Source organism: Solanum pennellii, chromosome 10, assembly GCF_001406875.1.
Source record: "Solanum pennellii chromosome 10, SPENNV200".
Classification (NCBI taxonomy): domain Eukaryota; kingdom Viridiplantae; phylum Streptophyta; class Magnoliopsida; order Solanales; family Solanaceae; genus Solanum; species Solanum pennellii.
The window spans coordinates 75,648,588-75,674,963 of record NC_028646.1 but is presented as its reverse complement, the minus strand read 5'-3'; the positions used below and the strand labels follow the sequence as shown (position 1 = coordinate 75,674,963).

Sequence of the window (26,376 nt, the reverse complement as noted above, 5' to 3'; positions counted from 1 at the left end):
TGTGCTTCTTATAGAGTTTTTGCCTTGTACAATCCCTACTAATAAGGTAAGAAAGTTAAGTTTAAACAAGGATTCTTTTTTAAATTAGAATCCTTATTATACACCACTTTCTTCCTTAATAATATATTTAAGGTTTTCCTTATTTGTATTGACTTGTACCTTTAATATATTACTTTGACTTTGACAAATAACTCTATTTTACTTGATCTCGGACTTCTTTCGCTGCGTACATTTTCTACTGTTCTTTGCGCTTTTTGTCTATCATCAAAACGAATTAACGATTCTATCACGTTCTATCACTACTCATACTGCAAGAGATTGTCCATCGCTTGGTTGTAAAGCACTCTTTACTGATCTTTAATCTTTCTCCTCTGAACATTCTTAAAATTCGGCAGGTCATACTCCTTGGTATGTTGACACTGGAGCCTCTTCACACATGACACCTTATCCTTTGAATCTCTCTTCTGTTCAGCCCTATAATGGTAATGATCGTGTTATGGTAGGTAATGATAATCAACTCCCCATCTCATATACTGGTAATAATACATTTTCTACTCATTCGTCCATTTTCTCTCTAAGAATGTTTTAGTTGTTCCAACTCTTTCCTGCAATTTATTAAGTGTTCGTAAATTTACTTCTGATAATAAATGTTCAATTAACTTTGATGCTTTTGGTTTTTCCATTAACGACTTCCAGACGAAGAGAATCCTTCTCAGGTGCAATAGTTCGGGTCCCCTTTACTCTTTCTCTCCATCAACTCCTGCTGGTGCTGCTCATCATGCTTTTGCTGCTCCCCGTGCTTCTCCAACTCTCTGGCATCGTCGTCTAGTATAGGTGTTCTTTCTAGTCTAGTTAGAAATAATAGTTTGCAATGCTCTTTTGTGAAGCATTTTGATTTTCTTTGTAATACATGTCAACTTGGCAAGCACACAAAACTACCATTTAAGGAATCTATGTCTTCTTCTACGTCTTCATTTGAATGTCTTCTTCTACGTCTTCATTTGAATTGATTCACAGTGATATTTGGACCTCCTCGGTTCCCTCTTTTACTGGTTTTTGTTACTATATATTATTTCATGATGATTATACTAAATTTACATGGGTGTTTCCAATTCGACGCAAATCAGAAGCATTCCTTATGTTCAAAAACATCTACTCTTATGTTTTAACTCAATTTTTGGTCAAAATTAAATCACTAAAGTGTGATGGAGCTGCCGAATACGTTAAACTCTCTTCTTTTCCTGAGTTTTTAAATTCAAATGGTTTTTCTCTTCGTATTTCATGCCCTCATACTCACCAACAAAATGGTAAAGCCGAACGAATGCATCACACTATACTAAATATGCTTCGGTCTTTACTTTTTCAATCTTTTCTTTCATCTCAATTTTGGGTTGAAGCCCTTAATACTACAGTCCATCTCTTAAACATTCTACCTTCTTCCAAGCTCAAGTTTAAAACTCCTTATGAACTTCTTTTTGGTAAACAACCCTCGTATCATCATTTACGTGTATTTGGTTGTTCTTGTTTTCCTAATCTACGTGATTATGTACCACATAAGTTGAGTCCTCGATCTAAACATTACATTTTTCTTGGTTATCCTGCAAATTATAAAGGTATTAGGTGCTTTGATCCTTTAGTAAATAAAGTTTTTATTTCCCGTCATGTTATTTTTCAAGAGGACTCTTTTCCATATCCTTCCTTCAGTTCTACGTGTATATCTCCAAACACTTCCTTCTCTTCCTTTAAAATTCACTTTTTGTGGTCAATAAAAATCTAAACTGGAAAAGGGCAATGGCAGATGAATACAACTCCCTCATCGCCAACAACACTGGGACTTAGTGTTGCCCTCTACTAATGCGAATATCATCGGTTGCCAATGAGTTTATAAAGTGAAACGAAAATCAGATGGCTCGCTTGACCACTATAAAGCTCGTCTAGTTGCTCAAGGTTATAATCAGAAATATGGATTAGACTACGATCAAACGTTTAGTCCTGTGGTGAAACCAGTCACCATTCGAACTGTTTTTGCTTTAGTGGCGTCTAAAGGTTGGGTAATTCATCAATTAGACGTTAAGAATGCCTTTTTACATGACACTCTCAATAAACTGGTATATATGAAACAGCCTACTGGTTTTGTTCATCCGCAATTTCCACATCATGTTTGCCGATTGAACAATGCCCTTTATGGCTTAAAGCAAGCTCCACGAACATGGTTTCATCGCTCCACCTCCTTTCTTATCAAACATGGTTTTAAAAATAGTTTTCTGATAATTCTGTCTTTATTTACAATTCTGGTTCGGACATAATCATTCTTCTTCTATACATGGATGATATTCTTATCACTTCATCTTCAAGTTTTTTTATTGAAGTCTACAATCAAGACTCTAATGTCCGAATTCTCCATGAGAGACCTCGGTCTAGTCAATAATTTTCTTGGAATCTCTGTCTCTACATGTAAGGGTGGTTATTTTCTTAACCAATCCAAATACATTCATGATCTTCATAATCGTGCAGGTCTTTTCTCATCTAAACCAGTTAATACTCCTCTTTCTCCAAAATCTCTTATTGCTTCTGATACATCACTTCCATTTTCTTATCCGTCATTATATCGTAGTCTTGTTGGTGGACTTCAATACTTAACTTTCATTCGTCCCGACATTTCCTTCTCTGTTAGTCTGGTTGCTCAGTTCATGCATTCTCCCTTGGACATTCATTTTACTGCAGTGAAACGTATTCTATGTTATCTGTGTGGTTCCATAAATCATGATTTATTCATTCCAGGCGGCTCAATTGGTTCATTAACATGTTATACTGATGCAGATTGGGCAGGTTGACCTACCACCCGCAGATCTACTTCAGTGTATTGCATCTTTCTTGGTCATAATCTTATTTCTTGGTCTTCTAAAAAGCAAAGTGTTGTATCGCGCTCGAGTGCTGAGGCAGAATATCGTTCTGTTGCCCATGGTACTGAGATATCTTGGTTGCTCTCTCTTCTTGGTGATCTCCATATTCAGTTGTTCTCTCCTTCAACAATCTACTGTGATAACATCAGTAGTATATACTTAGATCCCAATCCTGTTCATCGTGCTCACACAAAACACATTGAAATTGGCGTTCACTTTGTTCGCGAGAAGGCTGCTTCTGGTGTTCTATAGGTTCGCTATGTGCCAAGTGCGGATCAACTTGCAGATTTACTGACGAAGTCTCTTCCCTATGCTCAATTTTCATTTTTGCGTGACAAACTCAACATTTGTCGAGACCCAGCATCGCTTGAGGGGGAATGATAAATATATATATATGTATAGCTAGAAGGATAGTTTAGTCTTTTGTATTATATTTACATATTATAAATATCTCATGTACTTGGTTAATGTATCTATTTAAGATAGTTATCTTTCATATATTATTTATGACATTTTCTTTGTGTTTTTGGCTAAAATCATCCCTCAAATATGACCTAAACTTAAAGTACATCCCTTGTTATATAAATGAACAAAAAATATCCTTGAACTATCCAAAAAGTTGTAAGATTCATCCTTCTGTCTATTTTTTAAAAAAACTCACATCACCAATAAAAAGTCAAATGTGTCAAGTCGAATGAATATATGTACACATGGTTAAGCTAGTCAAGTCAAGTGATTTCTTTTAGAAGTTGAGGATTTAAATCATATTCAGACAAAATATATTCAAATTCCAAATATTCTTGTATAAATATGGTCAAATACTACTCCAACTTTAAATTTTCGAATACAATAATTATTTATTTTATTTTTATAACTAAACGCCTACGTAATTTCATTAAATTTTCAACATTTTTGTACATTGTATAAAATGTAAATTGCATTGTATATAAAGTACATGACACATGTGTCCTAAATATTTTATTAAAGAAAATCTCTAAATAGTTGGACGTAATATCTTTAAAATAATTATTTTACATAATCTTTCTAACAATCGGAACCTACTGTATAAATATTTCAAAACTTATGTATTGTTGCAAGTCAATTTACTTGAGGATGAAAAAATCATATAAATTGACAAGACGCAAAATTTAAATTTCTAGAATGAAAGATTCATTTCCTATTCATATCCTTATTCTTTTTAGGTAATTTTGATCTTCTCGTCATGGCAAGACATGATCAAATTATTTTTGTTGATTCAGTTAGTTTCTTAACAAAAATAGATTAAAGGATGATTCTTGTTATTTTTCGTATAGTATAAGGATGTTTTCGCATAGTTGAGGGATGATTCTAGCCAACCATTCCATTTTCTTTACTAAGTTCAATTTAGTACATCTTTTCATCAGTCTCATTTTCCAATCAATATATATTCATGCATACAGAAACATGATACTATTAAAACCTTAATTAGTACGTTGACAAAAGATACATCAAACTTATTATTCTAATATAGTTGTTGATCTACTGATTGAGTAATTTCGTTTAAAATATTTTTGGTCAGTGCGGTACGGCAAGGTGTAATATGATTGATTAATGTTGAATTAACTTATAAATAATTAATGAATGATCCAATAAAAACGAACACCGATAATTAGCAGTCCACTCTATTCTTGATACTATCTTTTTATTTTGTCTTTGACCTTTTCCTTTTCAAATTTGGAGTTGGTATTTGCGTGTTATAAATTCTACTAATGTCCAAAATTTTCAATTATCGCTTGTTGAATTGTGTGACCATTTCATGTGAATTTAAGTTATCTAAAAAGCGCGCACATTTATATATAGACAAAGTTATTTCTCATCTCATATGATATCAATCTAAATAACCCTTTCTCAGGGAGTAAATGTTTTGGTTATATCCTTGTAAAAAGTAGTTTAGGGTGTGTTCGGTACGAAGGAAAATGTTTTTAAAAATAAATGAATTTTTACTTATTTTTCCAAAGTTCGGTTGGTAAGGGTGTGGGGTGAAGATGAGGTGTTCTGAAAATTGGGAGACTACAATCAATGTAGAATGTCACTAGCAGAACTTATATTCCCTACTTTCATAAAAGAGATCATTTTTCTCATTTTAAGGAACTTGTTTTACTAGAAAAAATATATTTTAAAATATTTAACTGAACAAACACCCGTCTCAATTTTTTGTTATCTTTATTTACTATAGCTTCTATTAGAGCATTATCAAACAGGAAACTCTCGTAGAATTATTTTTTTTCAAAATAATTGATGATATTTTTTTTTGGAGGGAGAAAATAATTTTAAAAAATTTCAATTATGGTTTTGCAATATTCCTCCGCAGCCCCCCACCCCCACCACACACCAACTACACACAAAATCCAGTTGCTAAAATCAAAATAAAATGATTCCGCTACACAAAGAGGAAACTACAACGTAACGTACAATCATATAATTATTGTCAAGTCAAAATTGATATGGGACATTTCCTAAGTAGTAGGTTATATTTTAACTATTTATCATAAAACGAGAGACGCAGCCCCAATTTAATTTGCATTAAAAATAATTGATACAAATTAGAGTATCAATTAGTCTGAACATTTCGTGCATGAATTGTTCTCTTAATTAGAAATTGTCAAAGTTGGCTCATTCCTAGACATTTTTTTGACCTATAAATACATCCACATATTACTCACATATATCATCACTCAAAATCATACACACAACAAATAGAAGTGTATAAAAAAAATGGCTTCTCGTAGCTTTCTATTTATTTATGTGTTAGTCATGTTTTGTCTAGCAGGCATGGCGTTTTCGGAGTTGTCCGATGATTTCTACCACCATATTTGTCCCAAAGCTTTACCAACCATTAAACGGGTTGTTGTGGATGCAGTCAGAAAAGAGAGACGAACGGGTGCTTCTTTGCTACGTTTACATTTTCATGATTGTTTCGTTAACGTAAGTTTCTTTTTAATGTTTGGTACTTTGGTTGATATATACGTCGTTACTAATTATTGTATTTCTTTCTAAAAATGTAGGGTTGTGATGCTTCGATTCTCCTTGACCAAACTTCTACTATTAATAGTGAAAAGACTTCTCGTGCTAATAACAATTCTGCTAGAGGATTTGAAGTGATTGATAAAATTAAATCAGAGGTTGATAAAGTTTGTGGACGTCCGATTGTATCTTGTGCTGACATCTTAGCTGTTGCAGCTCGTGACTCCTTAGTTGCTGTACGTATTATATTATAACTCCCTTATTGCTTAACATAAGCTAAAACTATACTTCTCTCTTGTCATTTTATTTCTTAACATAATTTTTGCATGAACAGCTACATGGACCAAGTTGGAAAGTGAAACTCGGAAGAAGAGACTCAACTACTGCAAGTAGAACCGCGGCCAATAACAATATTCCAACTCCGTTTATGGACTTACCTGCACTTATCAAAAACTTCAAGAAGCAAGGTTTGGATGAGAAAGACCTCGTTGCTCTCTCCGGTGGCCATACACTAGGGTTTGCTCAATGTTTCACCTTCAGGAATCGCATCTACAATGAGACTAACATTGATCCCACCTTTAGAAGACAACGCCAAGCCAATTGTCCACGTAGTGGAGGTGATTCCAATCTTGCTCCTCTTGATCCAACACCAGCTCTTTTCGATTCAAAATATTTTAGTGACTTAAGGTCCAAGAAAGGGCTTTTACATACTGATCAAGCACTATTTAGTGGAGGAAAGACCGATGATCTTGTTGAGAAATATAGTAAAGACTTAGGGATGTTCTCGAAAGATTTTGCCAAGTCTATGATTAAGATGGGTAATATCAAGCCATTGACCGGAAAGCGAGGTCAACTTCGTGTCAACTGCAGGAAGGTCAACTAAGAAGTGCTCATGAAATAATTGTTTCAAGAATTTCTTTATTTTCAATTGTAAGTGTGATTATTTTTACAAAATTAATAGGCTATCGCCTAAATGTGTTGTATTTCATCAAAAAGGTGGAAACACAAGAGGGACCGAACCATACCTCCAAAATAATTCAGATGCGTTTTGTATGGAGAGAATTTTTGAAAAATATTTTCTAATTTTCCAATGCTTGGTAGACTAAATTATTATTTTTGATATAAAACAAGTTCTTAAATATGACAAGCTTAGTAGAATTGCCTTCCTCCTCACACTTCAATTTTTAATAGATCCATAGTATTTACCTATATTTTATTAAATGCTTTTGGTATATTTTCTGTTTACCAACAAAACATCAAACATACATATGAAAATCATTTATGTTTGAGAAAATCATTTTTCTTCGGTCAAACACATCATAAGACGTTTATTTTTATATATTTTGTGCATTTTACAAATTATTTGTTTTTTTTTATCTCAATTTATATAATATATATTTTTTGTGAGTTTTTTTCTTATAAAAAAAGACATATTTCTATATATAGTAGCAATGTAACTTTAAAACGCTCATTTCACCCTAACGAAATGATAATTTATAGTTACGTAAATATCTATAATTTATTTTAGATCGTAAATTTTAAAAATATTATATATCCGATAAAACTACATTAGGACAGAGAAAAACTATGTTTTGTTTGGCTGTCAATTAGTAGATGTTGTTAGTTGCTACAATATAAAATAGGGCAATTTTCACATATAGCAAATAAAAAATTCATATTTATATTCTATAGCAAAGTTTGCATAATTGCGCTCCATAGCAAACATAGAAACTGTATAATTCGCTATACATATATAGTTGAAGCAAATTGTATAAAACGAAGTGTATAAAACAAGAAAGAGAAAGACACTTGTGCAGAGAACTATACAAAAACAAAGTGTATAAGACGATTGTATTATTATAAGTGTATAGAATGATTATATATAATTTGAATTTGTATTAAATGAGAAAGAGAGAAAGACAAAAGAGACTTGACAAGGAATATACAATTGAATCGAATTGTATAAAACGAGAAAGAGAGAAATTAGATACAATTTGAAAATTGTATAAAACGAGAAAGACAGAAAGACAAAAGAAACTGGGCAGGGGAGTATTTTTATTGTATAATTATAAGTGTATAGGACGAAAATATATGTACTTGCATGTGTATATACAATTTTCTCACGCTTTATACAAACAGAAACGCAATTTATACATTTCGCTTCTGTTTGTATAAGTGAGAAAGGCGAGGGTGACGAGCGAGATTTGGGAGAGTGGCGAGTGAGATCTGGAAGAAGGGACAGAGGGGAACAAAAATATATGTATTTATATAATTTTCTCTGCTTTATACAATTAGAAACAATTTTTATACACTTGTGTTAGTATAAAAAGTGATGAAGCGAGCGTGAGATTGGAGGAGAGTGGCGAGCGAGATATTTGGAAGAGAGGCGCCTGACAATTTTTTTGTAAACGTTTGCTATGAAGCAGAATTAAATCAAACTCTAGCTACTCCATTTATTTTAGGTTATTAGTTTGCTATTATATACAATTTTCCCTATAAAATATTATCCACGATTACTGCCCTTCCTCATCATATAATATAATATCAATCGAATGAAATCGTTCTTATCATGAAGTAAACCTTGTAGTCGTACCCTTAGAGAAAATGGTTATATCATCCTTCAATTTTCAAATTCTAATCATTTGTTTCATCATTAGAGTATCAACAAAAGATAAAAAAGTAATAACTTCAATAAAAGTATATAATTCAATATAATTATTTGATACGAATATTTTCAATTCTCAAATAAGAATACTTATGACAATTACATGGATTTTTCAAACTTAATTTAATTTTTCAAATACATTCTTCTTTTTTGGTTTCCTTCTTCTTACACTTCATCTATTTTATATTTCAAATATGTGCAGGAGCACTTGTTAAAAAAGATATCGTGTTTTACTAGCCCCTTTTCCTATTTGTTGTAGAAAATAAATACTTTCTAAACTCAAACATATTATCAGGAAAAATTCGTATCTCAGTTTGTTGACTACTTAACATTACATACAAAATAATTATTAGCGGAAATTAATTTTAATTGTCGTTAGAAATATGTATTTTTTAGGATAATTAAGAAATTAATTCTTATTTTATGTATTTTTAGCGATAATTAGCACTATTGTATATGTTCAATAAAGCTTTTAGTGACATTGGTTTTAATGACACTTAACAAATGTCACTAAAGACTTTACTCTTTATTAATGTTAATATATATTGCCGCTAAAAGTTATTTTTACTGTAGTGTAAACTCCTACCTAATTGATGAAGGTTCGATTCCCCATATTGTAATCCCAGACGTTTTTAATTTATCTTTTAAATTTTTTTTGCTTTAAATTATAATTTATACTATTGATGTAATTATATTTTGGTTTATTTTTTTCTGTAATTTTTTGTTGTTGTTTGTAAGTTAATAGCATAGAGGGCTCAGATTGTAATTGCAGAAGCTTGGTTTTTTTTGAATAAATGTGTTCGTTCGACTAAATAGTAATTATAATACTTTTTTTCTTTATTACTGATTATTAGTTTTTAGGCAAAAGTATTCATTATCCCCCTGAACTTGAAGTTTTTTATTCAATGTATACCTAAACTTTATTTTGTTTCAATTACCCCCTGAACTTGCTTATTTATCCTACACGTACACCTTTTTTGTCCACCTGGCGTAGAAACTGAAATCAAACTCTACAAGGAGCGTGAGACAGCAATTTTTTGCCACATCATAAAGTTACAACGGTAATATACGTAAAAACCTATTTTTTCTTTAATATTTGGGTTATTTTAAGAATTTCTCTCTCTCTATTCTCTACCTATTTATTCTTCTTTATCCCTTCTCCCTTTTCAAATTTCAGATTTTTCTCACTTTTTTTGTTTTAATTGTTATTGCTAAATTCATGAACAATAACAGGAGACTTGTTTGTTAATGTGGGGCTCCTCCAATTCTGAAAATTTCATAGACAAATGACAATTCCGGACGTAGATTTTTCGGTTGTAGACACTATGGGGGTATGTATTGTTACTCCTTTTTTGCTTTTTATTTGACAAGTTCGTATTATGCAATTTCATTTTTTTAACTTTGATTTTATGAAATGCAGTCCTCATTTCGAAATTCTTGTAAGTTTTTCGATTGGTATGATCCTGAATTTTCGACCCAAGCGAATATTGTAATTTTGGGTTTGTTGAAGAAAACCAACAAACAAGAAGAACAGCCCAAGTGCAAATGGATATTGAAACTGATTTTGGGTATTAGTTTGATATGCAATGTGATATTGTTCTTTTATTTAATGTGTCGTTGAATTTTTTTTTTAATGCAATTGTTATTAAGGCAAAATCATTTGGTTCTAGGGTACTCATTTTGTGGATTAGTTTGGTTTGGTGTTCTATTAATGTATGTTTTTGTTGTTTTTGCTGATCAATCTACAATTACATGTAATAGGTACTATGATACCATGAAATAATAACATGAAGGCAACAAACATAACATAACTAGTGCTTTCTTGATCATAAAAAAAAAAGCATCATAGTGTTTCATTGTTTCAACCAACAACCACAATAACTTAAGTTAACTAGCAAAACATAAAACAATCACTACTTTAAGGTTAGTTGAACAACCACACAAGCACCAAAACACTAACAGTAACTACTTTAAGTTTGTTTGAACAACCACATATTCATCAACACATAAAACACTATTTCAAGTTTGGTTGGACACCCACACAACTAAGAAGTTTTCTTTGAGAGTGATTTTCTTTGGCTTGTGACCTTGTTTGAATGCCATCAGCTTTTGATCTGGTTTGAATACGACACATAACACTTTCGATTTGAAGTTCTCTTTGAGTCATGGCCTGTTTTCCTTTCCACTTCAGTCCCTTGGTAGGTTTAAAATCAATATCACCTGTCACATGTGCAGAACTCACCACACCAGTATTAACCCTCCTTCTGCTAGACAATCCTTGCTGGAATATCAACTACATAGTTATTTTTGGACTCACATTTAGAAGACAAATATAATTTTGACAGTTTATAAGACACTTACATTAATACACATATATCCAGTATCAGCAACAAATACACCTTGTCCAACAACTTTAGGCCTCTTCTTGTAACCACTTCCTGCACCTCTTCTTGTACCAGTCTTACTGGTGCTTGCTCTTTCATAATGACCTCTACCCCTCTTTTTTCCAGTGGTGGACTAATAGGAGTGGAAAAAGAACACAACAAGACATTAAATCTAATAAGTAATCTAACATAATTTATAAAAGCAAATCAATATGAATGTACCTCTTGAGTGGGTGTTGGTGTAGACTTAGGTTTAGGATTTTTTGGACAATTTCTCTTGTTATGATTTGGTCCTTTGCAAAGTGAACATGTCATTACTGTCCCCATTCTTGGCAACTTTCCAGCTTTTCTCACTTCACCAATTTCTCTTCTTCTATTCTTTGGTGACCTACCAGGCATTTGTCTTGCCTCGGGTGGTTCAACCATTGGGTTTCTACTTTCAGGCCACATTTTCATGTTTGGGACTGGTTGAATGAAATGAGAATATGTCTTCATATATGTGTCTTTTCTATACCAACTAGATATTGCTTGTGATGCATCCAAGTTCAAGTGGTTCATTGCTGCTATACCATGTGCACATGGGATATAATTCCCATGATCTGCAACTACATTTTTGTTGACCCAAGTTCACAGTATGCTTGTATACCCCTTCTAACACTTCAAATCCAACATCACCATTCCATTCAATGTTACACTGCATTGATCTTGTTACATTTGTATTGAATACCATCATTGCCATTGGAGATATTCCATCTATTGATGTTTCAGCAAATGCTCTTGACTAACTCACTCTACTCATCACCTTAACTCTAATTTCTTCCAACATAGTTAAAATGGTCTTGTTCCTAGGTCCCAAGATCCAAGAATTGAAACTCTCTGCCATGTTGTTATCTATACTATCACACTTTGAAAATGTTTGAATTAAAGCTTTGCACCATGTCTCCTTGTTGTATTTGATAAAGGATTCAACAATACCTATTCCAGCTTGGACAGGGCATTTATATTGTACTTAAATTGTGCCTCAAATGTTGATCTAGCACAAGCCCAAAATTTCTTTCTTCTTTCTAAGCCTCTGAAGTTTTGTGACCAATTTGCTAATATGTGTTTAGCACTCATTCTGTGCTCACATTCTGGAAATAGTTCATCTACAGCAGCTATTAGTCCCTGTAGTTGCAAAGCAAAAAAAGCAAGTTAAATTTTAGTCAAATTAAATTAGCAATTACATTAAACATAAACAAAAGAAAGATATTCAATTACCTTTTGCATATCACTAATGATAGTTAGCAAGGAACCATTTCCTAGATTAAGATCATCTCTCAGAATGGTCATGAACCATTTCCATGTCAACTTACTTTCAGTATCAATTACTGCCCGTGCTATTGGATACATTTGGTTGTTTGCATCTTTAGCAACAGCTACCAAAAGTTGACCCCTACAAATTTCCTTTAGAAAACACTCATCCAGCCCTATACATCTTCTGCATCCTTGTTGAAAACCCTTTTTCATAGCATCAAAACAAATATAAAAAGAGTGAAATTGTTTCATCCCATTTCCTGATTCTGAATCTTTAAGCTTCACAACACAAGTGCTACCAGGATTTGTTTGGAGTAACATATCCTTGTAGTCTAGGATTCTGCAAAATTCTGCCACATGATCTCCCATAATTTCCTTTAAAATAATTTTTTTTGTTTTTAAACAAACTGCCTTGCCTACATGAACATTCAATTCTTTCCTCACCAATTCTTGTATCTCCCACCCTTTTATACTAGGTTGAGAAATAATCCTATCTTTCAGATACTTGCATAAGAACTTTGAATTACACAAAATATTATTGGTGGTCTTGGTACATTTGCGCCTTGGATTGTATGTCTTGATAGTAAAGTTCTCACTCCTTCCTTCCTTGCTTGCATACAACAGCCATGGACAACCACTTTTACACTTCACTCTCACTCTAGTACTCTCATTCACATACTTATCTAACTCAACTCCTTTTTTATAGCATATTTTGTAACTGCCTCTCTAAATTGCTTTACACTTTCAAATATCAAACCACACTGCCATATTACAATATCACAAGAAGAATCATATACCACCCTATTACCCTTGAAATTCTTTTTCCCTTTTTCAATATCCTCATACCCTTCATTAAATCCAACTTCACCTAAAAAACCTTTTGGTTTTTCCTTCTTCTTTCTCCTCCTACTTTCTCTAAGTTTTCTCACATCTTCCTTAAAAATTCTCAACTCCTCATGCACATCACTTCCATAGTCAATAGACTGGTCAGAACAGACAAAATCGCTGTCTATGTCTTCCTCTGCATTTTCTTGGGTAATTGGCTCAACTTCTTGTTGAATAAAAGGTTCAGTTCCCTGTTGGATAGTTGGTTCAACTTCTTCTTCAGTATCAGTCCAATCTATTGAAGAATAATCATCATCACTTTCTTGTTGGCATTCTTGTTCGACCCTTGCAACCCCATCATTTTCAAGTCTTTCAGTAGCTGGAAAGGAAGAAGAGAAACCTAACCCTAGATCTGATTTTTTTGGTTGTGCAGTTAGAGATTCCCCATGTGAATTAAAAGACTCAACCACTTGACTTAAAGATTGACTAATTTGACCTTCACTGGGACCCACATCATCCAGAATAATGTTATCACACACATAAATATCTATTGTGTCCCCATCATGCATAAATAATGCCATGCTACAAATGTCCATGTCATTTTTCAATTCCACCAAATCACCCCCTAGAGATGGAGTTGCATATGTTTTTCCTAACTTACTAATCCCAAAAGACTTAGCATAATCTGCAAGTTCAGGAATTGATAAATGATCTTCATCCACATTCTCTACATATTTAATCCTGCCCCCAACATATACTGGACCTACCTCACTCACCAAGATACCCTCAAATTTGAACCTTAAATTGAGGTACTTATTAGTCATAGTGTCAACCTATAACCACAATAATAATCAGTATATTGTAGAATGCAAGCAACAAAATCGAAACATATATAATAACACCAAAACATAAGCAACAATTGGTACTTAGTATAGTAGATGTATTACTCATCAACATACAATAGGCATCCCACACAATATACTTAAACAAATTATAAAACACCCCACCATTTAACAATACCAGAAACCCTAATACTTAGAATCTTAATTTTACCAAAAAGCCTAAATTTCTAAACTGATTATCAAAAACCTTAATGCTCATGCATGAATAAGGTAAAAAGCTTCAAAATAATACATTCATTAAGTGAAAATTCTAGTTGAAAAGTATTAGACCCCTAATCGGAAACTCAATCGGTAACTATGGCGAAACGTTAAACGAAAAATAGGGCAAAATATGAATGAAAAAAGTAAAGAAAACAGACAACAATACATCAAGCCTTCGCGAAATCGAGTGGATAATCACTTACTTGTAGACACAATATCAGACAAGATCCAAAGAAAATCGACCAAACACTTCACAAAATCTAGCAACTCTTTACTCCAGAACTGCAACTGGCACAAATCTACTCGTTACTTTGTCGATTACACTTGCCAAATCTACTCGTTACTTTGTCGATTACACTTTCGTGAGAGGTTTAGAGAAAATCAAAGAGAGGTTTAGAGCAAAACCGAGAAGCTTCTTTCAGAAGTTTAAAGATTTGTGAATTTTGAAGGTCGGTATTATCTAGGTAACAAAATATTTATCTAGGTGGCAAAATATTTATCTAGGTGTCGTGCGCGTGTAGACACGATCATATTGAGTGGACAGAAAAGGTGTACGTGTAGGATGAGTAAGCAAGTTCAGGGGGGTAATTGAAACAAAATAAAGTTTAGGTGTACATTGAATAAAAAGCTTCAAGTTCAGGGGGGTAATGAATACTTTTGCCTAGTTTTTATTTCAAATAAAAATCATAATAAAAATTTTTCTATATATTATATAGGTTATATATAAAAATTTATTTGTAAATTCGTTGAAAGATTTACTTTTTTTATATATAATTAGTAATAAAACTATAAAATTGAATATACATGAGATTCCGCTTCATAGATCCATGAGACTTACGCCCCGTTTCTCAGGACTCACATCTCGCCCCCCACTATATAAAATGTCTCTCTTTCACGTCCCCTCCTTTTTTAAAACACTGAATTTAAGATTATTATATATAGCGAAGAATTAGATCGGAATAAACATTAGACCTGATAAAGTCTTTATCGAAGTATTGTTGGTGGCTTACAATATCTCACTTTCACTAGACCTGATATTTCCTTTTCGGTGAATACAGATTGTCAATTCATGCATAGTCCGACAGAGAAACATTGGGCAGCAGTTAAGCGTATCTTACGATATCTAAAATCCACTTCTTTTCATGGTATTCTCTTTTCAAAACAGAACTCTCAGCAACTACAAGGATATTGTGATGCTGATTGGGGAGGCAGTATAGATGATCGGAAGTCTACTACTGGTTTTGCAATTTTCTTAGGTTCGTCGCTTGTTTCTTGGTGTTCTCGCAAACAACGATCTGTCTCACGCTCTACTACTGAGGCCGAATATCGCTCTCTTGCTGCTGCCACCAGTGAACTTCTATGGATTCGTCTATTGTTGAAAGAAATTGATCTTTCTTCTGGTTCGTTACCTTCATTGTGGTGTGATAATTTAAGTGCAACCTATCTTACAGCTAACGGTGTTCCACTCCCGCACCAAACATATGGAGATCGATTTTCACTTAATTCAAGATCTTGTACAGAAAAAGGAACTTCGGGTTCAATATATTTCTTCTCATGATCAGCTTGCGTATATTCTTACCAAGCCTCTCTTGAAGGATCGGTTTTGTGATTTACGTGGCAAGTTGAACCTTCTACCTGGTTCAACTTGAGGGGGAGTGATAAGTATGGTATTTAGGTATTAGTTAATGTATCTACTAAGGGTTATTTATATAATTGTCTATGTATAAACTCTTGTATAAATATCTAAATATATGATCAATGAAGTGCACGTTGGGTTCTACTTTACAATGAGTCCAACCCTAATACAAGAGCATTAGTTAAAGCAACTAAACAAGAAAAGTGCAAAGCAAAGCAAAATGAATACACACATTATCCATAGTGGCATGCTGTGAGATGTATCTAGGATCCATAAAGGATTCATGAGGTCCATATGCCTATTGAAAATAGTTTTCCCTCAAGCATTCAAAGAGGATACCATATGAAAAACGTAATCGATTCTTTCGTTTCTGGGGTGGATCATTTTGTTACAACCATAATATCATATGCATAATTCATGCGACAAAAAATATGAATGCATGATCACAGTTCACAATAATAAATGATCAATGACATGCAACAAATTAATTGGCAACACTTAAATTAGTTCCAACTTTTCATATAGATCGCATGTTAAGACCATAATATAAAAGGATATTTTGATACACTGAACATGTATTTAATTTAAATACACAAGATTCAATAGATGGTTAGGAGTTGAAAAGTTATTAGTTGGGTTCAACCTATAGTCGGAATAGTTCTTTTTATTCTTTTTTTTTAGCGGTAAACTTCTCCATTACGATAAAAATAATTTTTAGCGATAATAAAAGTGATCATTTAGCTAATAAGTGTATAATTAAGGAGCTAAATTTACAACTGAAAAAAAGGGGTCAAAAGTTTAATTTTACAGAAGCATAATTTCCGTTAATATAAACCTAAGCAATTGATATTAATAAAAAAAAATGATAAAGACCGAAGTATTTGATAAATTTTTTAAATATTTAAAGGATCAAAACTAATAAGTGTATAATTAAGGAGCTAAGTTTATGAAATTTTCTCTGGTGAGTTCAATTTAATATTATTTTTCATCAGTCTCATTCTTCCAATTAATATATGTTCATGGATGCAGAAACATGATACTATTAAAACCTTAATTAATACGTTGACAAAATTAAAGATACACCAAACATATTATTCAAACACAGTTGTTGATCTACTGATTGCATAATTTCTTCAGCATATATTTTTTAAATATAGTTTTGGCAAGGTGCCATATGATTGATGACTATCGAATTAACTTATAAATAATTAATGAATGATCCAATAAAATCGAACAGTGATAATTATCAGTCAACTATTCTTTGATTATCTTTTGTTTTGTCTTAGAGAAGCTAAGTTGACCTTTTCTTTTTCAAATCTAGAGTCGGTAGTTTCTTGTAGTATAATATTACTTCCTTCGTTTAAAAAAAAAATGACATAATTTGATTTGAAATGAAGTTTTTTTAATGAAGTTTTTTTTAAAAAAAAAACTTTTAATTTTGTGGTTCTAAGTTAAAGTTATGTTAAATGTACCAAAATGTCATTTTATTTTGTGGCCTTAAACATGTTACATAGAAAGTTGAAGTTAAAGTGTAACAAAAAAAGAAAGACATAAGTGTCAAAAACACACCTAAACTATACATTTTTTTTGAGTTTCATACCTAAACTATTGAAAGTTTGAGTTTCATACATAAACTATCACTTTTTAGTTTGAGAAACACACCTCTCTCTTTTATAGCACTATCATCATGGTATGTGTAATACAATCTCTCTCTTTTATTTTAAAGAATTTCCACATCACACTCCACATGGACAAAATATTCAAGCTTGACAAAGAATAAATAAAGTATTAGTATTAGCTAAAATTAAGAATTAAAAAACAATTATAAAAAAGTAATATTTTCTTTTATAAAAGTATTTCATTTTTTACTTCATCTCCTCCTCTCATCAAATACTAATTTAGATATTATTTAATTTTCTTAAAAATATAATTCTACCCATCCCACTTAACCCTCTGCTTTCAATTTTTTTTCCCAGTGTTAGATATACATATCGAAAATATTTTTTACTTGCCGCCACAAGACTTTTTATATTTTTTAGTTGTTTATGTTATATTCGGTATACTAGTAGATTTTTTTTCTAAAAATATATGTACGTGTATATCTAACACAAAATAGGAAAAACGTAAAAAAAAAAATTAGGTGCGAAAAATTAAATAGGATGCGGTAGATTTTTTTAAATAAAATAATATCAATTTTAATCGGGGAGGGGGAGGGGGGAGGATGCAATATGAAAATTTTAAAAATATTTTATAAATGGTTATTTTTTAAAGAAAGGATGGGGTTGTCGGGGGGAGGGGGTACGTGGAGGAGGTGGTGGAGTGAGATAAGAAAAATAATTTAATTTTTTATATGGATAGTAATCTTTAATTTTTAATTAATATTAATTTTTTATTATTTAATTTTTATATAGATAAAATATTTTATCTATGTGGAATGTCATATGTCAAAGTTTTTTCATATAAAAAAGAGAGTGCACTACACACACCACTGAGGTGTGTTTCTCAAACTAAAAAGTGATAGTTTAGATATGAAACACACAATTTCAATAGGTTAGATATGAAATTCAAATTAAAGGTATAGTTTAGGTGTGACTTTGACACTTAAAGAAGTCATTATTTTTAAAACACACTAAAAAGAAAATAGAGTCATTCTCTTTTAAACAAAGAAAATATTAATTAATATGCAAATTAAAACTTTTTAATTACTCTTTCGAATTGTATGACTATATATCTCATGGGAGCTTAGGTTATCTGAAAGAAAACACTTTTTTTAGTTATTTGTGTGATGAACACACCACTTGGTTCACATGATGCTTGCTCTGATATCATGTCGATAGTATATGATTATCTCATCTACAAAATTAAATTGTTAAATAAAATATATCTGTATTTACTTCATTATATATGTCTTTAACAATTTCCTCGTGTAATATCAGTCTACATAACTATTCTTGTGAAGTAAATCGTATGGCTATATATCCTTGTAGAAAGTGGTTCGTAGGGTGTGTTCGGTATAAAGAAAAATGTTTCTAGAGAATAATTGAATTTTCTACTTATTTTTTAGTGTTTAGTATAAATAAGCACAAAATTATTATCCTTAAAACATTAAAATAAATCTAAAAAAATACTACGAGAGATCATGTGTTGTGGGGATAAGGCTAATATACACTCTATTTATGTAACCATAATTATCAATACACAAGGTAGAGGTCAAAGTCAAAACCCCATCACCTTCTAGTGTTCATAACTCAGGGCGAAACTAACTTATAATGGAAAAAAAAGAAAGAAAGGTGAAGGTGGGGAGGTAAGGGTTAATATAGGGCGAAGACGGGATAAAGATCCGGTCAAGTATAATTAGGTCAAGTAATGTTCAATGGTCTTATAGATTCATGCCATGTGTATTGTATAATAATTTATTGTTGAGATTCATTTTAATTATATACTCATCTTAATAATAAAAACAACAAAGCGGTCAATTATTTTTATTTTTTAAAACTATCAAACAAAACAATTAAGTGTACCCTAGCTAATATTTTCAAGGAAAAAAATAATGGAGGTAATAAGCAGACTTTCGACTTTTTTACCTGCCAAACCTCGTATTTTGTATTAAATTTTTTAAATTATACTAATTTTAAAGAATTCGACACTTCTGAAGAATCTGAATGAATGTGTTTTTATAATTATTTGAAAAACTCCAAATAATTTTTTTTTCAATGTATGATCATGTTCTTTAGTTAAATTATTATTAGAACTCAATGACTTTTTTAAGTTTGATCTATTTTTGGAGATTACTTCAGGATTTGGAGAAAGCGTGTGTAAAATTACTCCAAAAGAAGTTTGGAGGGTAAAAAAAATCAAGAAATTCACATATTTCTGTCAATCTTAAATCTTTATCTTGAAAATATTAGCTTAGGTACACTTAATTGCTTTATTTGATAGTTTTAAATAATAAAAATTTGACAGCGTTATTATTTTTATTATTATAATGAGTATATAATTTAAATAAATCTCAACCATAAATTATTATACAATACACATGACATGAATTTATAAGAAGATTGAACATTACTTGACCTAATTATACTTAACCGTATTGTTATCCGTGAAGATGAGGTCTGTTTGAAGGTGAAAATGACACAATCAATATAAACTGTCATTAGTAAAACTTGTGTTTCCTACTTCCATTAGGAAAATCATTTTTAAGAAACTTGTTTTCGTAGAAAAAGTATTTTTCAATATATTTAACCGACCAATCACCCCTTTAGTTTTCAATCGTTTGTTATTTTTAGTTACTAGCTTCTATTCGAGCATTGTTATAAACAGGAAACTCTAGTAGAAAATGTTGCTCCACTTGATCCAACACCAACTCTTTTCGACTCAAAATATTTTAGTGACTTAAGGTCCATGAAAGGGCTTCTACATTCTGATCAAGCACTATTTAGTGGAGGAAGGACCGATGATCTTGTTGAGAAATATAGTAAAAACTAAGGGATGTTTTCGAAAGATTTTGCTGAGTTAAGATGAGTAATATCAAGTCATTGACTTGAAAGTGAGGCCAAATTAGTGTCAACCGCAGAAAGGTGAACTATGAAGTGCTAATGATGAAATAATTGTTTGAAGAATTTGTTTATATAGTTAGTTATGTGATGAACACATCACTTGGTTCACATGATGCTTGCTCTGATATCATGTCGATAATATATGATTATATTATTTACAAATTCAAATTGTTAAATAGAACATATTTGTATTTACTTCATTATATATGTCTTTAACAATTTCCTCGTACAATATCAGTCTGAATAACAATTCTTTTGAAGTAAATCGTTTGGCTATATATTATTGTAGAAAGTGGTTTTTAGGGTGTGTTCGGTATAAAGAAAAATATTTCTAGAGAATTAGTGAATTTTCTACTTATTTTTTAGTGTTTAGTATAGATAAGCACTAAGATTATTATCCTTAAAACATTTAAATAAATTTAGAAAAATACTACGAGAGGTCATGTGTTGTGGGGGTAAGGCTCACATCCCATCCATTATTTATGTAACCATAATTATCAATAAACAAGGTAGGGGTCAAAGCCAAATCTCCATCACCTTCTAGTGTTCATAACTCAGGGTGAAACAACTTATATATAATAAAAGAAAAAAAAAAGAAAGGCGAAGATGGGGAAGTACGAGCTAATGTGGGGCTGGAAATGAGGTCTATTGAGGGTGAAAGTTGAATAGGACACAATCAATACGAAATGTCATTAGTAAAGTTTGTGTTTTCTACTTCCATTTGGAAAATCATTTTAAGAAACTTATTTTCATAGAAAATATATTTTTCAAATAATTTGACCGATCTATCACCCCTTAGTTTTTAATTGTTTGTTATCTTTAGTTACATTGTTATAAACAGAAAACTCTAATAGAAAATGTCTTACCCCCTTATATTGGCCTCTGAAGGAATATCGATTGTATTAAAGTGTTGAACTAATAAGGGAATACATGGGAGATATATATAGGAGATATAGGAAGGAGTACTAATCCTAATAGGACTAGGATTAAGGAGTACTAATCCTAATAGGACTAGGATTAGTACACAGTAAATACTAATATTATTTAATACTATTTATTTAATACTATCTGTCATTATCCCCCCTCAAGCTGAGCTGAGCGGAAGCGAACGGAAGCTTGGAACTGAGGTAATCGTGCTGTCGGCTCGGGAGAGGCTTGGTGAGAATATCAGCCGGTTGTTCTTCAGTGGGTACATACTGCACAGTCATGGTGCCGGCCTGAACTTCATCGCGAACAAAGAGACAATCGGTATCAACATGCTTCATTCTGGTGTGTAGGACGGAATTCTTGGCCACACAGATGGTTGATTTGTTGTCACAATAGAGAGCAGGAACAGTGTGAGTGGCGCGGAGTTCGCGAAGAATATATGTGACCCACATGGTCTCAGCAGCAAGAAGAGCAAGGGCGCGGTATTCAGCTTCAGTCGAGGACCGAGAGACCTTGGGTTGTTTTTTTGTACACCAGGAGATCAGGTTCGGCCCCAAAAAAACGAGAAACCCCGATGTAGATTTTCTGTCATTTTTATCATTCGCCCAATCTGAATCTGAGAAACCCCGAAGCTCCAAGTCCCCGGGTCGAATGAGTAAACCACGACCAAGAGTGCCAAAAATGTACCTGAGAATGCGTTTTAGACAATGGTAATCATGTTCACTTGGTTGATGCATGCGCTGAGCAACTCGGTTGACAGCAAACTGGATGTCAGGACGGGTAATGGCCAGATACTGTAGAGCCCCAATGAGGCTGCGGAAGTGGGTGATATCGGCAAAGGGGGTGTCGGCTCCATTCGTAGACGAAGAGACTGCCATCGGTGTTGGTTGACTGGTGCATTTTTCCAGTCCAGCTTTCTGCAACAGATCTCGAGCATATTTTGACTGATGAAGAAACAAGCCGCTGCCTGTCCGAGAAACCTCCATTCCCAGAAAATAATGTAACGGGCCAAGGTCCTTCATTTTGAAGGTAGTATGCATAGCTCGAGTGACATCCTGAATGAGAGCTGCAGTAGAGCCTGTAATAATGATATCATCTACATAGACAAGAAGAATGACTGTACCGTGTGCTGAATGTCGAGTAAACAGACTCGTGTCGTGTACGCAACACGTGAAGCCGAGTTCCTGGAGGAACGTTTTCAGACGTGTGTACCAAGCACGGGGGGCTTGCTTGAACCCATACAGAGACTTCTGGAGTTTGCAAACATGTTAGGGAAGCGGGGATCAACATAGCCCGGTGGTTGCGTCATGTAGATAGTTTCATCAAGCATGCCATGAAGAAAAACATTGGAAACATCCAACTGATTGATGAGCCAATTGTTGCGTACGGCGAGTGATAGTACCAGGCGAATGGTTTCCTGCCGAATAACAGGACTGAATGTCTCGGAGTAATCAAGCCCATACTCCTGATTGTAGCCTTTAGCAACCAAACGAGCCTTGTACCTGGAAATACTGCCATCCGCATTGTGTTTAATTTTGTACACCCATTTACAGCCCACTGGGTGCCGCCCATGGGGCTTAGGTACAAGAACCCAAGTTTTCTGATCAGTCAAAGCCTTAAACTCGTCATCCATAGCATGACGCCAATAAGCATTTTTTGAGGCAACAGAGTAGGTTGTTGGTTCACTATCGGGAAGGGGTGTATTTGGTAGTATGGTAGCCTGAAAGGTTTTGGGTTTAAAGATACCGGCTTTGCCACGGGTTAACATGGGATGAGTATTGGGGGGTGGCACGGGCGGTGGTGATTCGGGGGTGGCCGGGAAGGACCCAAAACGGATCGGGCTGGAGATGTTGTGGGTATGGGGTGGTTCGGGTTGGTTGTGAGTGTGGGTGGTGGTTGCGGGTGTATTGTGGGTGACGGTCGAAGGGGTGATGAGGGGTGGTTGGGTAGTGGGTGGAGGTGTGGGGGAAGGTGGTGAGGGACCCTGTGAGTATGTTGGAAAAAGGGGAAGGACGCCAATGAATGATGTATTTGTGGAGGAGGAAATAGACTCGTAGGGAAACTCATTTTCGACAAATTTGACATGACGAGATATGTAGACTTTATGAGTTTGTGGGTCAAGACAGCGATAACCCTTGGAGGTAGGATGATAGCCCAAAAAAATACAAGGACGGGATCGGGGTTGTAATTTGTGAGTAATATGAGGGCGTAGCCAAGGGTAGGCAAGACACCCAAAGACGCGGAGGTTGGTATAATTGGGAAGTTCTTGGTAAAGGAGTTGATAGGGTGATTTGTTGGAGAGAGTGTGACTGGGCATTCTGTTAATGAGGTAGTTTGCGGTGGCTAGAGCTTCTACCCAAAAGGAGACAGGGAGATGAGATTGATGTAGAAGAGTAACCACCGTTTCAATGAGATGGCGATGCTTACGCTCAGCCACCCCATTCTGTTCGGGAGTGTATGGACAGGAGGTTTGATGTATAATTCCCAGGGATTGCAGAAACTGGCCAAAGATGTTATTGACATATTCCTTTCCATTGTCACTTCGAAAAAGTTTAACATGAGAATTGAATTGTGTTTTAACCATTTTTTCAAAAGTGACAAAGGTGGTGTATGCCTGTGATTTGTGTTTTAGTGGGTACAACCAAGTGTATTTTGTAAAATCATCCACAAAACAAATATAATAGCGAAAACCAGCAAATGAAGGAACAGCAGTAGGACCCCATAGGTCAGAATGAATAAGTTGAAAAGGTGCAGTTGTACGCTTCTCAGATAAAGTAAAAGGTAATTTATGAGATTTAGCAATTGAACAGGAGTCACAATTGTTTACATGAATGGAAGAAAAACCTAATTGAGACATTAAAGAATTTATTATTTGAGTAGACGGGTGACCCAGACGACTGTGCCACAACAGACTGTGGCCATCAGCCGAAAGAGCCACCGGAGCCACAGGAACGCTTTCTGAAACTGGGTGGGCAGACGAACTTGTGCCAGGAAGAACGTACAGACCATGCTCACAGGGGCCCTGAAAAATCACCCTCTTGGTAGTATTGTCTAGGATCTGAAAATCATTAGAGGTGAACAAGAGTGAGCAATTATTGTCTTTTGTGAATTGGTGAACTGAAAGGAGATTGGATTTAATAGAAGGGACGTGGGTAAGGTTACCTAGGTGAAAGATAGCGGTGGGGGTTTTAATGGTACCCGTGCCAGTGTGAGAAATATTAAGGGACTCACCGTTGCCAACAGTAATACCATTGGAGCCATGATATGGATTTGGAGCGTTAAGCTTGGATAGATCAGAAGTAACGTGCATGTTGGCCCCAGTATCCAACAGCCATTCAGAGGAAGGGCCGGCTTGAGATGCATAATTGGCACGGTTATCACTATTTCGGCTCTCCTCATACCGAAACCAGCAACGAGCAGCGGTGTGTCCTGTTTTCTGACAGATTTGACAAGTTGGACGATCCCGCTCGTAAGTGCCCTGCCCGCCGCTGGAAGATGACTGCCCGCCGCTGCCGAAGGAGTGCAGGCTGTTGTTGCTGCCGTGCTGCTGACCGTCGTACGGCGGACGACTGCCCTGCCGACCGCCGCGCCCGCGGCCTCCGCTGTTTCTGCCGTAGCCGCCGCGGCTCCCCTGCCGGCCGCCACCACGCCCCCCGCGATAGTTCTGGCTTGCGGTGAGGGCGGTGGCCGGTTCCATAACAGCGGCTTCTCGGAGAAGAAGTTTGCTCTCCAGATCCACGTTGATTTCTTCACTTTTTAGCCACGAGGAGAGAGTAGCCAGGTCAACGGGCGTTGGACTGATGCGAACCGCCTGTTTAATGGAGGAGTAAGCTGATGGGAGCCCCCGAACGACGCACATGACGAGATCTTTTTCGGGAATGATTTCGTTCACGGTGTCGAGGGCTGTGATGATGGTGGAGACCTCGTCTAAATACTCCGCCATAGTTTTCGTGCCTTTGGTAATTGTGTGGAGACGATCACGCAATTGAAAAATATGAGAGTGGGAAATTGATGCATAGCGTGTTGCGAGGGCCGTCCACAGGGCTGAAGCAGTTGTGTAGGATCGGACGTGTTTCTGAACCGTGGGAGAGATGACCGCAATCAAACATGATCGGATCTGGCCATCCACGGCTTTCCAGGCGGCATGGGCCGGATTGGTTTTTTCTGATTTGTCCGTGGCGGTGATGACTGCCGGCGGCGGTTCTGTGCTTCCATCGACGTATTTGAGAAGGTAATTGGCCTCAAGGGTTGTAAGAACGGTGATTTTCCATGTAGGGTAATTTATGTCTGATAATTTTTCGGGAATCAGGGCATGAAGATGCCTGAGAAGGAGTTTAACGCCAGAAGGAAGTGAATCGAGAGGATCCACCTCGGTTGTCATGGCTGCCGCCGCCCAAGAGAAGGGAGGGAACGATCGGTGCCCTAAAGAGAGAGAAAAACCTAGAGAAAAGAAGATCTAGGTTTTCTGGCTTCTGATACCATGAAGGAATATTGATTGTATTGAAGTGTTGAACTAATAAGGGAATACATGGGAGATATATATAGGAGATATAGGAAGGAGTACTAATCCTAATAGGACTAGGATTAAGGAGTACTAATCCTAATAAGACTAGGATTAGTACACAGTAATACTAATATTATTTAATACTATTTATTTAATACTATCTGTTATTAGCCTCTTCAATGCAATATATAGATTAATATATGTTTTTCCTATTTCCTAAATACAATTAAGAATATATTATTTATTTTGTGGGAAGAAATAATTTTAAAAATTTTCAATTATGGTTTTGCAATATTCCTCTGCAGCCCCCCACCCCACACACACCAACTACACACAAAATCCAGTTGCTAAAATCATAATAAAATGTTCCCGCTACACAAAGAGGAAACTACAACGTAAAGTACAATCATATAATTATTGTCAAAGTCAAAATTGATATTGTTTAATATTCTAGNAATGGAGGAGTAAGCTGATGGGAGCCCCCGAACGATGCACATGACGAGATCTTTTTCGGGAATTATTTCCTTCACGGTGTCGAGGGCTGTGATGATGGTGGAGACCTCGTCTAAATACT

At 34.5% G+C, this 26,376-nt stretch overlaps 2 protein-coding genes across 3 annotated transcripts in view; both read left to right on the top strand.

The window, feature by feature from the left end:
• Window positions 1-5,612: 5,612 nt before the first annotated feature.
• LOC107032554 (cationic peroxidase 1-like) overlaps window positions 5,613-26,376 on the top strand; it is a 22,424-nt gene continuing 1,660 nt past the window's right edge. For both annotated transcript variants that reach the window (XM_027912199.1, XM_015234161.2), the window contains exon 1: window positions 5,613-5,657. The gene's annotated coding sequence lies outside the window, so the exon portion shown is untranslated. The remainder of the gene's footprint in view (window positions 5,658-26,376) is intronic.
• LOC107032546 (cationic peroxidase 1-like) lies at window positions 5,618-6,989 on the top strand. Its single transcript, XM_015234154.1, has 3 exons — window positions 5,618-5,867; window positions 5,948-6,142; window positions 6,241-6,989. Exons 1-3 carry the CDS (start codon window positions 5,658-5,660, stop codon window positions 6,787-6,789), a joined length of 954 nt encoding a protein of 317 aa, XP_015089640.1. The 5' UTR covers window positions 5,618-5,657; the 3' UTR covers window positions 6,790-6,989.

Coding starts and splice junctions, on each gene's coding strand:
- LOC107032546 (XM_015234154.1), top strand. CDS start 5,658: ATGGCTTCTCGTAGCTTTCTATTTATTTATGTGTTAGTCATGTTTTGT. Junction 5,868..5,947: donor TTCATGATTGTTTCGTTAAC/GTAAGTTTCTTT, acceptor CTAAAAATGTAG/GGTTGTGATGCTTCGATTCT. Junction 6,143..6,240: donor CTCGTGACTCCTTAGTTGCT/GTACGTATTATA, acceptor TTGCATGAACAG/CTACATGGACCAAGTTGGAA.